This window comes from Bos taurus, chromosome 19 (genome assembly GCF_002263795.3).
Source record: "Bos taurus isolate L1 Dominette 01449 registration number 42190680 breed Hereford chromosome 19, ARS-UCD2.0, whole genome shotgun sequence".
NCBI lineage: Eukaryota > Metazoa > Chordata > Mammalia > Artiodactyla > Bovidae > Bos > Bos taurus.
In genome coordinates, this window is record NC_037346.1 from 18657489 (window position 1) to 18673271 (window position 15783).

General features: G+C 36.4%; 2 protein-coding genes across 10 annotated transcripts in view; one reads left to right on the forward strand and one right to left on the reverse strand.

Annotated features, from left to right (window-relative positions):
- Positions 1-15783, reverse strand: part of NF1 (neurofibromin 1) — a 273622-nt gene that overhangs the window by 40925 nt on the left and 216914 nt on the right. For all 9 annotated transcript variants that reach the window (XM_059877703.1, XM_059877699.1, XM_059877700.1 and 6 more), the window contains 3 exons: positions 6926-7358; positions 5989-6329; positions 3447-3649 (listed from right to left, as the gene is read on the reverse strand). In XM_059877703.1, coding sequence (XP_059733686.1) covers positions 3447-3649; positions 5989-6329; positions 6926-7358 — 977 coding nt within the window. The remainder of the gene's footprint in view (positions 1-3446; positions 3650-5988; positions 6330-6925; positions 7359-15783) is intronic.
- On the forward strand, positions 9833-13912 carry EVI2A (ecotropic viral integration site 2A). Its single transcript, NM_001034568.2, has 2 exons — positions 9833-10005; positions 12563-13912. Exon 2 carries the CDS (start codon positions 12584-12586, stop codon positions 13280-13282), a length of 699 nt encoding a protein of 232 aa, NP_001029740.1. The 5' UTR covers positions 9833-10005; positions 12563-12583; the 3' UTR covers positions 13283-13912.

The window sequence follows — 15783 nt, forward strand, 5'->3', positions numbered from 1 at the left end:
TTGGTTTCTGCACACAGTATGCTCTGAATGTTTATTTCACTATGTATTATACTGAGATTTACTCAACATTAAAAATTTTTCAAGGAAGGACAATTTGTAACTTTTTATTTTGAAGTAACTCCGAACTTACAAAAAGATACAAAATTAATGCAAAGATTCCTCTATATAACTTCACCAAGAGTACCCAAAGCATTTTTTAATCATGTTAATATACATATATATATTTATATATATATATACATATATGTAGCATGCTGCTGCTACTGCTGCTAAGTTGCTTCAGTCGTGTCCGACTCTGTGCGACCCCATAGACAGCAGCCCACCAGGCTCCGCCGTCCCTGGGAGTCTCCAGGCAAGAACACTGGAGTGGCTTGCCATTTCCTTCTCCGATGCATGAAAGTGAAAAGTGAAAGTGAAGTCGCTTAGTCGTGTCCAACTCTTTGCGACCCCATGGACTGCAGCCCACCAGGCTCCTCCATCTATGGGATTTTCCAGGCAAGAGTACTGGAGTGGGGTGCCAGTGCCTTCTCCATATATAGCATAAAACCTGCCATTTTAATGTGTACAGTTCACAGGAATTCAGTATATTCACATTGTTGTGCAACCATCAACACTATCCATTCCAGAACATTTTAATCTTCCCAAATTGAAATTCTGTACCAAAAACATTTTTAATGGCCTCATATTATTTCATGATATGTAGATTACATAGAAGAATAATGTAATTGGTTCCTCAGTGTTTACTTTTAGATTGCTTCAGCGTTTTGCTATTGTAAGTAATGTTAAGTGAAGCACAAAAGTATGGAAAATAAATCTCTGGCAAGAGAGGTGATAACAGTGGTTACTCTTGGTGGGGAATGGATTGCCAGAGAGGAAATTTCTGGATGCTGGAAATGTTCCATATCTTGACCTGGGAGATGGTTTTGTAATGTATTCACATGTAAAAATTAATCAAATTATTTAAGATTTTGGCACTTTATTGATGATAAGATACACCTGAATTTTAAAAACCTAAATAAAAAATAATGCTATGATAAACATATGGACATTAATTCCTTAGGATAAATTCCTTAGGAGTTATGAGTCCAAGAGCTGTAAACATCTTTAAGGCTCTCCATATCCACGTCCAAACTACTTTGTAGAAAACTTGCTCCTGTTCACAATTCCAAAGACATCAACACTGAATTTTTTAAAATCTTTCTTTGCCAACATAGGTCCAAATAGTCAAAGCTATGGTTTTTCCAGTAGTCAAGTATGGATGTAAGAGTTGGACTATAAATAAGGCTGAGCACTGAAGAGCTGGTGCTTCTTAACTGTGGTGTTGAAGACTCTTGAGAGTCCCTTGGACTGCAAGGAGATCAAACCAATCAATCCTAAAGGAAATCAGTCCTGAATATTCATCGGAAGGGCTGATGCTGAAGCTGAAGCTCCGAGAGTTTGGCCACCTGATGTGAAGAGCTGACTCGTTAGAAAGTCTCTGATGCTGGGAAAGATTGAAGGCAGGAAGAGAAGGGGATGAAAGAGGATGAGACAGTTGGATGACATCACCGAATCGATGGACATGAGTTTGAGCAGGCTCCAGGAGATGGTGAAGGACAGGGATACCTGGTGTGCCGCAGTCCATGGGGTTGCAAAGATTTGGACACGACTGAGTGACTGAACAACACTTCTTTCAGTTTGAATTTCTTCAAATTTGTTAGTGAACTTTCACCATTTCCTTTGCTTCAATCTATTACTTTTTTTGTTTCATAAGTCCTTACTCACCCAGAAAGCAATCAAATATTATTCCTCTTTCTTAAATGGTTCCAGTTTTTATATTCAATTCTTAAAAATAGTTAGAACTTATTTTGGCATCATCTTGTGGTTTGGGGTTAAGATGAAGACCCAACTTGATTCATTTCTCAGCCTCATTTCTGAAGTGATTTAATCTTCCCCCTATTAGTCTGTGTTACTTCTTTATCAATATGCTTCTCTTAAAGTGATCTGATTGCTGATTTTTGAATACTCATTTTAATTACTGTTTAGTTCAGTCACTCAGTTGTGTCCTATTCTTTGCAACTCCATGGACTGCAGCACACCAGGCCTCCCTGTCCATCACCAACTCCCAGAGCTTGCTCAAACTCAGGTCCATTGAGTTGGTGATGCCATTCAACCATCTCATTCTCTGTTGTCCCCTTCTCCTCCTGCCTTCAATCTTTCCCAGCATTATGGTCTTTTCTAATGACTCAGTTCTTTGCATCAGGTGACCAAAGGCTTGGAGCTTCAGCTTCAGCATCAGTCCTTCCAATGAATATTCAGGACTGATTTCCTTTAGGATTGACTGGTTTGATCTCCTTGCAGTTCAAGGGACTCTCAAGAGTCTTCTCCAACACCATAGTCAAAAGCATGAATTCTTCAGCGTTCAGCTTTCTTTATGGTCCAACTCTCACACATCCATACTTGACTACTGGAAAAACCTTAGCTTTGACTACAAGCCCCTCTCAGTTTTTCTTTCCTTTCAATATTTTCTTAGCTATTGTATTTTCAAGTGAAATGCATAGCATAATCATTTAAAGCTCTACCTAATTCTTAATCCTCAACTCTCACAGCTATTTTAAAGGGACTGAATTGAATTATAATAATCTGGTAAGAACTGTTCATCCAGGAACACAATACATGTGTCCATTCACTCAAACCTTTGTTAATATTGTCTTAATAAAGCTTTATACCTGTCTTGTTTTGTCAGTTTTACATGTTTTCTTTTTAGAGTTATAATCCTACATCTCTTGCTGTAAAAATACACAGTGATCTGGTCTTACTGAATTTCCAAAGCTTTCAATTAACACAGAAAAGTCAAGAAATGTGTTTGAGTGTATTAAAAAGTTTTATGTATTATGGAGAGAGAAAGGGAGGGGAAGAAAATGTCAGGAAATAAGCTGGAAGAAGAGCAACATTTATATTACTACAGGTTCTGAAGATGGATAGACATAAAGAATAGATGTTAAATTTACATTTACAAAAGGCAAGTCAGGAGTTGACTCTGGACCTTGTATTTCGTGCCACTGCATTCTCCATGAACTATACATAAACAATAAAATCACAGTTCAAATTCAACCTGAAGTAAAGAGAAAATGACTACCCCCCTAAAATCAAGGGGACAACATGGATATTTTACACATTTGGAATAACCTGCTAAGAAGAGAAATACGCTAATCTCAAACACGGTATGAAAACACTTTGTAAGTGGTGCAGAGACACAGAAGATATCAAAATCTTCCCACTGTGCATGTATTGCCAAATTTTTGTGGATTTCTCAATGTGATCTACCACAAAGTTTCTTCAGTAAGACAAAAAATAAAAATAAGTGGAAATATACTAAAGATTTCATTGGCAAATTTTGAAATGAAAGGACTATCTTTGAATCTTCTTAGAATCGTTGTTAATATTAAAAAAAAATCATTACTTACTAGATTTGCTAAATCCAGAAATACACTCTTCCAAAAATTCTAAGGTGAGGTGTGGCTCATTGGCTGCCAGGGTCTTACTAATAGAGACAATAAAGAGGGTGTTGTTGGCTGGGATACATAAACCTGACGTCTCTAGTAACTGGCCCTCAATTTTTAAATTAAAGGTACAAGTTAAGGCACACAGAAGATTATAGGCAGCTGACCTAGGAGAAAACACAAATTAAGTTGTTTTAAACTTTTTTCTTATAATTTCAAAATTTTAATAACATACAACTTATGATTCTGTTACCAAGCATAGATCAACTATTTAAAAATTTTATGATCGATCGGAGATAAGATTTTTGTAATTCTATGGTAAATCCCAAATACCCCGCAATCATATTTTTTTAAAGGAAAATTCTCCACATAATCAGAAGAGAACTCTGAGGCTCCTAATGACAGCGAATATAAGGCCTTTCTAAAAGACATTCCACTGGGATATAAAATATGAGAATTTTATGGTCTTAAGATCAGTCAATATGAAGAAAGTCAGAATAAGGCACACCATATTTTCAGTGAGGCCAAAACTCAAATTGTGGCTCCCCTGCTCACTAGATCCAGTTATAACCAGGAGCACAAGAAATGAGATGGCCCTCATAAAATTAGAATGCTAAAATGTTTCATTAGAATCTACCAAATTTCTTTCTAGGTGTCCTACAATTTATACTACAAACTAGAGGTCAAACAATTTTTTAATATAATTAAGTACCTCCCCCCACGTGCCATTTTTTCCTTAAATGAACTCCTACTATTATACATAAAAGCACTGAATTAAAAAAAATAAAGAACACACAAACCATAATATATATCCAGGTTCCATCAGAACCAAAGTCTTCCTTATAAATGTCTAAAAATATACTTAAACAATTTAGGAGATAGCTCAAAAAACTCAATTTTTAGATTTAGATTTTTCTCCCCTATCCAGCAAAACAAACGGTTTGCTCAGTGAATTTCAGGTTTTCCTTACCTCTGAACTTTCATCATGCTAGTATATTTATGTAATAACCACACAGGGGAAAAAGCCACTGAAATATAAGTCTGCCTCAAGGCTTTTTCTCTGGAACAACAGGCTTCAGCAAAAAGCAGAAGCTGTCAGTTTGCTTTATTTCACAAGAGAAGAATACAGGCTCATTCAAGCTAATAACTGTTAGAAGTCTGCTAGCACTCTTCTATGAGGAATTTGGAACTAGACATTCAAGACAGACATAGCTCCATTTTCCTAAAATGAAAATATTAACCTCATTGTTTCTAAGTTTGTGTATCTTTTATTAACTCCAAGGAATTCTGAGTGATGCTATTTGGACAGTGACTTTCACTCTGTTATTTCAACAGTTATAAAGACCTGGGATTCCTCAAACTGGGAGTAGGTGTCACAGACTCCTCTCAGATAATGAAAGGTAAGCATATGTGAAATTTTGTGTGTATTTTCTGGGAGTTCATGGACTCCATGAGGACCGCCCAGGTAAAGAAATCTTGCTTATTTCTTTTCCTGTTAAATTACGGAGGACGTGGAATTCTAAAAAGCCCATTTATAAAACCTGAGCTATATTATACCCTAGGGAAGATTTTCCAAAGCCAAGAATTTATATCTGTAAAAACCTGATAGTCCCAAGGTACTTGCGGCAAAAAATTATCTTAACATGAAAAGGAGAGGGGCAGAAAAGGGAAGTGGTGTGGAGACACTGGCAGAGAGAGGAAAGGGTGGGGGAGGGGTGGGGGGGAGTTGGGAGAAAATATTTGTTAAACACAAACTATTTGCTAGATGCTATGCTCTACTACCACACATTTATTAAACTTTTGTAAGTTTACAGGAAGGCAGGGTTACCCTTATTTTTAAAAAGAGGAAACTAGAGCTCATCTGCAGAACTTCAGTACCTTGACCAAAGTCATACAGAGCAGCAGGTCTAGATTTAAACCAAAACTCCTGATGCCATAGGCCCTGTCCTTTCCACATTCATTTAGATACTAAACCTAACCAGATCCAATTATAACTCTGCTCATCTGACATTTATATTTGTCTTAAGCTCTCTTTCAAGAATTTTGTTAAAGTCACACAGTTGCAGAAACTATGTAATGTTACTGAATTACTGAACATTAAGCCTTCCTTTTCAAATAATGATAATCTTACTTGACTGCAAGGGAGCTGAATAGTGATGTACTTTTAAATATGGGAAAAATTAGAGAACTCAGAAAAGGAGAAATTTTACTTAGAAGTAGACTTTAAAAAAAAGAAAACAACTTTTTTTAAAAAGAAAAACAAGCAAACAAAAAATCCCCCCCAAAATGGCCATGGTGTTATGTTTCAGATGAAAGCTGAAAGAGCACTGGTTTGGTGTAAGTCACCCTATTCAGATTTACATAGTTCACGTGTTTACCTACTTAGAATGCCTGCTAATAATTTATAGTATTAAGGTAGAGGCTGCCTTAAAAATTTATTAATTGATCTCATTTTAAAACCAACAAACTTTAAATAAGATTGAAATGAGTTTTTTAAAAAACCTACCGTAAACTAGGGTCTGAACTGCCTAAATTAAGTAATGCAATATTGAGTAGTGTCCCAGGGACGTCTTTTGGCCGAATCTTGGTGTGCTGGGGAATGGAGTCTGGTTGCGACAGCTCCCAACGTGTCCGGATGTGAATGATAGACTGAACAATGGCATCACACTCCTGGTGCATGAAGGTGAGCGGTGTGCCCTGGTTTGCAATAGTTAAGGTGAACTGGTTCTCGTCCACCAGGCAGATCTCTTCAATTTCTGAGGCATAATAGATATCATTTAGAAAGACTGATTGCCCCAGGACTTTTGTTCGCTCTGCAGAGGTTACTTGAACAGCAGTAGAACCAACCTGGAAAATGTCAGCAAGAGGGTAGAGTAGAAAAGGATTAAATTTCATTATGTAGAAATCTGAGAGGTTTAAAAAACCCACCAACCAAACAAAATACCATGTTTGCCATTTAAAGAAGAGTTACCACCATTATATATTCAAACAGGTTCAATAATAATTGTGATAAGTGCTGTCAAAAGAAACTGAAAACATCAGAAAAAAATTTTTAGTTTTTAAAAGCTTGAGATCCTATGGATAATTACAAATTTAATCCTGAAGGTTCAAGTTCATCCTCTGCTAAAAAGCATGTAATAATCAAAAGAAATCTCAACAGGTAGTTCCCACTCCTCATATATTCCTGCCATTTGACAGATATGCAGCAAACCGCCCACTCTATACTACTCTCCTGCCCCCAATACAACCTGGAAATTATATTAAGTGTCCACCTCTCCAGCCTTCTGCAGGACCTCCATGAAGACAGAAGGCTTGGTTTTCCTCCATCTGGACTTACTTTACATTTGCTATACAGTACTACAGGGACCCTGGGGAGTCTAGTAGATTGGCTGGTTAGTCAAGCAAGGCAATGAATCACTTACCTAACAGGCAGTGAAACTTACTTTAATAGACACCTTGGTGTCTTTGTGAGCTAGCTTGAGAGCGTTGTGGAAAACCTTCAGGTCCTCTTCTAAAGCCAAGGTGGCAGCGGGTAGTTTCTGCTGTTCATGCTCAATGTGCTCAGCCAGTTTCCCAGGACAGTCTATGAAAATGAGTCTTTTGCTGCCTTTGAGGCCAGTCAGCAGCCGCTCATGATACTTGGTATATTCCCTGACCCAGGAGTTACAGTTATAGATATATACTGCAGAGACATTATCATAAGCAAAGCCAGGAAAAACCACAAACCACTTGGAGAGAAAGTCTGTTTTAAAGCGATTGCTAGGCCCAGTATGGGTAAGGTCCACTACAATCTCATATGGCTTTGCATAGTATGGCTTTAAAGTCAGCAAGACGTGGTATATCAGCAAATCACCATTGATTTGACCTGTTTTGAACCTAAAGTAAGATGAAAAAAAGGACACAAATCATTAACCATTTTGAATGAATATACAGATGCTACAAATCTACTTTAATCCTTTATTTTCTGATTAGTTTTCTAGAGAAAACAAACTATAATATGAAACAATTATACAAAGTCTGGATCCATTTTTTTAAATCACTTGTTCTTAAGACACTGAGAAGGCTAAAGTAAAATGCAAGAGACAAATCCCCAGTTCAAAATCTGAGCAACAACAGCAACAACAAACTTGTCTACCATAGTCAAGCAAGGAGGAAGGCAATGGACATTGGTCAGTTGCTTCTAGGCACACCCAAGTTCCCAGGTGAACTATTTGGGTGGGAATGACCCACTTAGAGCCTTGAAGTAAACTGAATGAATTTAGTCAATTCATTTATCCACCATGACCAGAGAGAATGGTTCAACAATGATCATGTGACTCAAACTAGGACAACTAGGGCCAAATAGGCCCAATTCAAAGACTTCAGCTTAAATTGTTGAGAACTGAGATCTTTTTCTCCCCTGATGTTTATAATTAAAGGAACATATAGCTCTGAGAGTTGTTAGCTTGTTTACCTTATGATATGAATGAAAAGCCTGCCTAAAAACGGAAGAAATGGAGCAGAGAAATGACAAGATAAACTGGGGCCCAAGCCATTTCTTTTGAGTCCTAGAATTTATTTCTGTACTATTCAGTTGTGTGAGCCAATACATCCCATTTTTTTGATTAAGTTGTCTATGTCATATGTTGTCTACATTCAAAAGAATGCTAATCAATATGAGTAGTCAAAAGAAGGACCATCAGAAAGCCCCCAAATACAGTACCAGAATTTCAAAACAAATCAACCTTATATTAACTTTGGCCCAACGTTCTGTACTTGATGATTCTGGTGGTACTACAAAGTAAGCTAAAACAAATATCCTTTCCTGAGAGTTTTAAATCTTATTGGGAGAAAATAAGATAAAAATATGATAAGTTAAGTCATCTTAAAATTTTAAAAAGTATTTCAAGAACAAAGAAAAGATATGAGGTAGTATGTAATCACTTGTCAAAGAAACTGCACAGAAAAATACTTTTGTAAAGTTCAAAAGAGGGAAAAATCAACACAAACTGGGTAATCAGTGAAAGCTACATAGAAGATGCTGAAGTGGGCAGGAGAAATTTCACACTCAACAAGAGCAGGGAATGGCAGGCCTCATGGAGGGGGGAAAGGAGGGGGAAAAATAGGCAACTAGATGTGCTGAGGCAAGAATCAGCTAGCTGAGCTAGAATGGAGGATTCATGTAGAGAAATTTGAAGAGAGAAAGCTGGAAAAATACAGAATAGCCAAATTGTGAAGGGACCAAAACTGCTCAGGGGCAAAACTAAGGGGCTCAGATTTCCTCTTAAGACTTTGGTATTTCTTGGAGGATGTTCTGTGGCACACCAGCGGCAGAATCAACTCTGTGCCTCATTAAAACGCAGTTTCCTGTCCTAGCCCAGAACTACTATATATGAATCTATGCAGTGGGGCCTGGAGATTTTCATTGTTTTTAAACAACCTTTCATCTGATGTTTATGTGCACAAACATTTCTGAATTGCAGCTGCAGGTGTTAGGGAGTTATTTGACCACATTTCTTTAAAAAGAAAAAGGTGATATGATCACAGGAAGTGATACATACATATATAAGAAGGAGTTGGGGCTAGTGAAAAAGATATTTTAGTAGTCTAGGTATGGTTTAATAAGCATCTAAAATATACACAAGGCTAACAGTTAGAGAAGAAACTGATCCAAAAATATGAAGAAAGGATCAACATGATTCAACATCTTTATCAAGGCTGAAACAAAGGATTTGAATTAAAAGGACTTGCTGTGTACCAAGGCTCTGCCATAACAAAGAATGTTACCACCCTGAATAAAAACAGAGATCACAAGGGGCAGTCACTTTGGGGGAAAATTGAAATCCATTTTAGATACATTGAGTATGAGGTCCTGACAGGACATTAGAGGGGGGTGTGTGTGTATATATACACTACAGTTAGATTATAAGAGATTTTTTTTTTTGTCTCTTATAACCTAAGTTTACTAGATAGTCTCTCCAAACCACTGTTGCACTTCCATACTTTGAAATGCTGGTTATAAACATTACTGTTTCTATTATCTGACCAATATCCTGGGTCTCCAAACTCATGTTATCAAATCAGTCTGTGGTATACAAGTACAATTTTTAGAGAAGATTTTAATGCTCAATCTCAGGGGAAATGTTATTTTCTGTTTTTCTGAAAGATACTAACATAGCATTCGAAAGCATATAGCAGACATACATAATCAGCATAGGGTCAAAAGGCATTAAACACAAAACCCTCCCTACCCTGGAGGCGGGGATTTGTCCTACAAAGCCTCCTGTCATGCTGTGGCCAAATAGACAAGTTGGAGATTTTTTTTTCCCCTGTGACATGTGCTTTAGCTGCAGTGGAAAGGAAATGTGTCATCTGTGGTTAGTGGAAAGCTAGCTGTACATATCCTTTTTTTTAAACTGCAGAGTTAGGTTCAGATTCTTCAAGTCTATTCTGCTTTAAATTATTTGGAAGTTGTGCTTCAAGAAAAGAAAAGAAGTGGCTTATTAAAATCAGGTTATAAGATTTTGACCAAGCATTTTGTAAGGTAGGTCATATATATGGCTTTTCTTATGCCTTTTCATTTATAACTTCTTACAGATTAGTGTTTGAGGAAATACTTTCGAATCGTACTAACAAAGTAGAATTAGTAATGGAACACGTATGCTGTTTTCTTCTCTGTTCTATTAAGTAAAATTTAAGTAAGAAATGGCAAGAGTTACCATCAACACAGAGCTTTAAATTAAGATTAAGTAGGATTTGATTTTAGTCTCTTGAGTGAATTGTAAAGTTTTACCTGTTATTAAAATAAGTTTAAAAAACAAATTTCTCATTACTAATGCTTAGGCATTATAAATTTTATTGAAAACTACCAGAGATAAAGGAAAATTTTCATAATATAACCTGGCCTCCACTGCATAAATTAGAGATGTAGAGACAGCTCTCTATTCTTAGGCATTTGTAAGGATTTCAAAGTCTCATTTTGTTAACGGTTTGTTTATTTGGGGATGACAGTACATCTGGCTGAAGACAATCAACAGCGGGCCTATTATTTATCCTGTGGTGAGCACTGCTAAAATGTGTACAAATACTATGATACATATTACACTAATGAATTAATGTGACAAGAATAACTTGCTTTAAATCATTTTTAGCATCTCATGCAGAAGTCCAGTCTAGTATAAAAGGCTGGAAATTATTTGCTAATCCAATTTAAAGTCTTTCTCTTTGTGGAAGAATCACAAATACTTCCATAAATCCAAAGATTTATGTCATTCAACTTAAAAATTGAATTCAAACACTATTATAGACAAGTCAGTGCACAATATCTTTAACTGTCTATAAAAATTATAATCTGAAAAGTAATCTTACTTCTAGAACACATAAGAAAGGGTTTTTTTTTTTTCCCCTCCATATTATCAATAGGAAATATGACTTCAGAGGTTAGTTTCTAGTTACTATTGTTTATTATATGCTACTTTCATTTGTATAACAATATGTCACATTTGTTATTCTCAAATCAACTATACTTCAGTTAAAAAAAAAAAAAAGCATGAGTAGCAACAGTATCTGTGTCATCTGGGAATTGGTTAAAACTCTCCAGTCCCTCCTAGACCTATGGAATAAATCTGCATTAAAAACAAACTCACATCCATGTTCTTTAAAGTTTGAGAAGAACTTATATATAATAGGCAAACAGGCACTTTTATTTGGTATATCTCAGGAGACGGAAATGGCAACCCACTCCAGTAATCCTGCCTGGAAAATTCCACGGACAGAGGAGCCTGGTGGTCTACAGTCCATGGTGTCGCAGAGTTGCACATGACTGACTGACTAAACAACAGAAGAATAACCTAGTTTTTGCTTCCACTTCCCTATTCATATAAATGCAAACAATAAAACACTCTTACAAATGTGGCCCAGACAAACTGGAATACTGTTTTAAAAGAGATAGCTCAATAATGGTAATGAATCTTTCCTTGGCTTACCAGTACCTAGAACAGATATGCCAGTTGCATTTAAATCTTCAGTCTTATGATGGATAATAGAAATTAGGAACAGAGTTTTCCCCTTTGTGGACTGGCTTCCAGCGAGCTCAGACCCAAAATCGACATTCCACTTTTTCATTTATAGGTTGAGACTCTTATGATCCACACTGACTTCCCACTTGAGCCTGAATCCCATGATCCTGATGTTGTATTTCTATTTTATTGTATACCTTATTTTTAAAGATTATGTCAAAATATTCACAGAAAAATTCTAAGCACAAATAATAATAAGAAAGGTCAATATCTTTTGTTGAACTTTTGAGATTATTCAAAAGAAACCTGCCTCTTTTCCTCTGTAATGCCAGAGGTTTGGGATGAGAAAAGTGGCATGTCTTTGCTTTCAGAAAGCCACAGTAACTCAGGGGCCATAGAGGTGAAGGGAGACCCATCATCATAAAAGAGCTTTCATGAATACTGGGAATATATTCCTAAGCACTAGCTTTAGTCTAAACTTCAAGATAAATACCCAGGAAGAAAAAAGAACATCTTGAATTTCTACTTGAGGTCCGTTTTCTCTTGGTTGCTACCACACTTCCCTTTTCCTGAGACCCCCGCAAAATTATTTGCATTTTCTTCTCACACACGAAGCAAAATGTCACATTTCTCTCTTACTATACAGATGGGTGACTCATTTGTTAGAGGATGGGGAGTTTCTGCAAGGAGTTTCCTTAAATGGTAAGGAAAAAAAAAAGGAGGAATCAAAAAAGTAAAAGCAGAAGTATGTGACTCAAAGCTAAATTCTTCTAGCATGCTCAAGAGGGAGGAAACTCTTAAACCAGGGTATTCAGTTTAACAATGATTAGTAGTTATCTGTAATGCTACCTTTTAGCATTTAAAAAATAAGAGAAATTAAATTGTTTCTTTATATGTAGCCTAGTAGAAAAAAGATCAGTTCAGAAGGAATTCAAATAGGAAAGCAAATGTCAGGCATGAGTGTAATTATAGCTAATTGTAGCTAAAACTTATCAACTGTCTATCCATCTTTTAACGACAATTACCAAAACTAGGAACCATTATTCTTTCACAAGTTAACAAATTATATTTCTATCCCTACAGATTACCAGTACACTCACAGACATGGGACACATGCGACATTACCTGCATCTTGCCTTTCTGATGACAACAGCTTTTTCTTTGTCTCCTGGAACAAAAGCAAACTATACCCATCTGTGGGATAACAATTCTACTGTCTTGGATCCAGATATTCACAACAAGACGGACAGAAGCCAAAATGAAAACTTTAACGCAAACCCTAAAACTCCTGAAGCAGATAAAAAAGATAATTCTACAAACATGCCTGAAACAGAAACATCATCTCACATCACGTTTTTAACTCCTAAATCTGAACTGGAGCTTTATGTATCTTCTGTTGTCAGGAACAGTCCACCAACAGTACAGAACATTGAAAACACAAGCAAAAGTCACAGTGAAATTTTCAAAAAGGGTGTCTGTGAGGAGGACAACAACAAAATGGCCATGCTAGTCTGCTTAATCATAATTGCCGTGCTCTTTCTTATCTGTACCATTCTATTTCTATCAACCGTGGTTCTGGCAAACAAAGTCTCATCTCTCAGACGATCAAAACAAGCAGGCAAGCGTCAGCCTAGGAGCAATGGTGATTTTCTGGCAAGCAGTGGTCTCTGGCCTGCTGAATCAGACACTTGGAAAAGAGCAAAACAGCTCACAGTGCCCAACCTAATGATGCAATCTACTGGAGTGCTCACAGCTACGATGGAAAGAAAAGATGAAGAAGGAACTGAAAAACTCACTAACTAATAGATGCTTTAGTGAAGAAAAATGCAAAGTAGCAATGAGAAAGTTTCTGGGGTAAAAATGAACTCAGTTTGACATTTAATGCCAAGGTTTTGGACTGAAGGTCTAAAATTTGCCATGGCTGGCCTTGCTTAGAATCAAGCAAGTGAGAAAGGAAGAAGTATGTTTGCTTACTTAATGACTTTAACTGTGTCTAACACTGTTTTAGAAAGCAAATAATAAAACGACCAAGCATTCAAGGAAGGTTCTAAAGACAAGTTGAAGGAACTGACTAATAGAGTTAGAAAGAGATAATTTATGAGTTTTTCTTGTTCAGCAATAGTAGTTACATGATCTTTGTCCAAATGTAAGTAAACTTGGAAGAGTTTCAGTGTGTCATTTGAGGCTATTACATGCTTTAACATCTAACAGAAGTCACATTCCTAATGCATAGAGTTGAACTGTATAGTTACATGGTACTTTCTTTGCTGAATGAGACAGAATCCATACCAGTTCATCTATAAACACGGCTAATGTTATGCCAGATGCTTTCATCTTTACATGTGGTGTACATAAGAAAGTCGTTTTCTACTATATTTAATTAAAACTTTAAATTTTGTATAATAAATTAAGATGACAGAATAAAAGTGACTATATTTGCATTCCCTTTATTATTTTAGAGAATACACAGCAAAGATCAATAAGAAACAGAGTACAACTGAAATAGATAAATGTAAAACATATCTTACTGTTTAACTGTAATGGAACTCTATAAATATTGCTTATGGGATTTTTTTTATAGCAAATATTCAAAGGCTGATTAGTTTTTGGACTTTGAGACTGCCAAATGACCTAATAAACCAATTTTATTTTTTTACTACCCAATATGACATGAGCAAAGGAAAGATGTGTATATGTGTGTGTGTTTGTTCTACTTTGGAAAACAGGATACTCAGGTAATTGTTGAAAGTTTAAAGAAACTGGGTTCAAGTACAATAGTGGCTTACATTTAAGCCAAGACATTCATCTTCAATTTAATATATTGCAAAAGTTGCTCTGAGAGACTTTCCAACTGTCCACCAAAACTGACACAGAGCATACTTAATTAAAGACCAGGCCAGTCTTAAAAATCTCATCCCTTGTCGAGCATTTATTTTGGGAAATATGCTAGACATTTAAGGAAACATTTACATATATGTATGTTTTTATTTTTCTTTTTTACAATTCAATTCACTTTGACAAAAGTTTATACATGTCAACACCTTTTAACCAACAAATAGAACATTTTCTCAGAAAGTGCCTTTAGGCCTCCTTCCAATCTCTACTATCTCCACCCCCTAACAACAGCCATTGTTTTTTTTGTAAAATAATTTGAAGTATAACTGCTTTACAATGTTGTGTTTGTTTCTGCAGTACAACAAAATGAGTCAGCTATATGTATACATATACAACCCCTCCCTCTTGAACCTCCCACTCACACCCTCAATTCCACCCCTCTCGGTCATCACAGAGCACCTAGCTGAGGAAACATTTTACATATTTATATATATTTTTTCCAAGTATTACTGCAATTCTTTCTAGGTTAGTAATTTGCATCCTGACTGAGATTCAGAATCACCTGAAGAATTTAACTCACCCATGCGTAAGTTACACCCTTCCTCCTGATTTAAATGGAGTGAGCTCCAGATAGAGGCATTGATAATTTTTGCATAATTCCCTAGATCATGCTCTTGGTCATCAGATTAAATTTGTAAAATTTCCATTGCTCAAAAGATCTAGGTAGGTTACATTTCTTTTTTTTTTTTAAGGTTACATCTTAAAATGAGAGAGGGAAAAAGAGCATCAATTTTATTATCAATTTGTTACCAATTTATAAAAAATCCATTTCCCAAATAACAAATCATAGCCCTATTATTCCAGAAAAAGGTAAACATCAACAAAGGAAAAAGGAAAGCAAGAGCAAGCTCATGCCCGTTGTGGTTGTAACATTAAGTTATCTTTTGGAGAAGGCAGTAAGTGCACCCACTCCAGTACTCTGGCCTGGAAAATCTCACGGATGGAGGAGCCTGGTGGGCTACAGTCCATGGGGGTCACTAAGAGTCGCACACAACTGAGCGACTTCACTTTCACTTTTCACTTTCATGCACTGGAGAAGAAAATGGCAACCCACTCCAGTGTTCTTGCCTGGAGAATCCCAGGGATGGGGGAGACTGGTGGGCTGCCGTCTGTGGGGTCGCACAGAGTCAGACACGACTGAAGTGACTTAGCAGCAGCAGCAGCAGGTTATCTTTTGAAGGGTAAAAAGGTTTGATTTCAGATTTGAAATGAACCTGGGCAGAGCTCCCATTTTGTGTATATCAAAAATCTGAGACTGTACATGAAAACAGTGATAACACAAAGCAGTCCTTGAATCAAGAAACTGAAAACAAATGACTGTCTTCTTAAAAATAAGAAATTAACTAGGCAACTACTTTCCTATGCAACACATATGTTGAACATCTTCACACAAAACAGAAAGCTCCTAT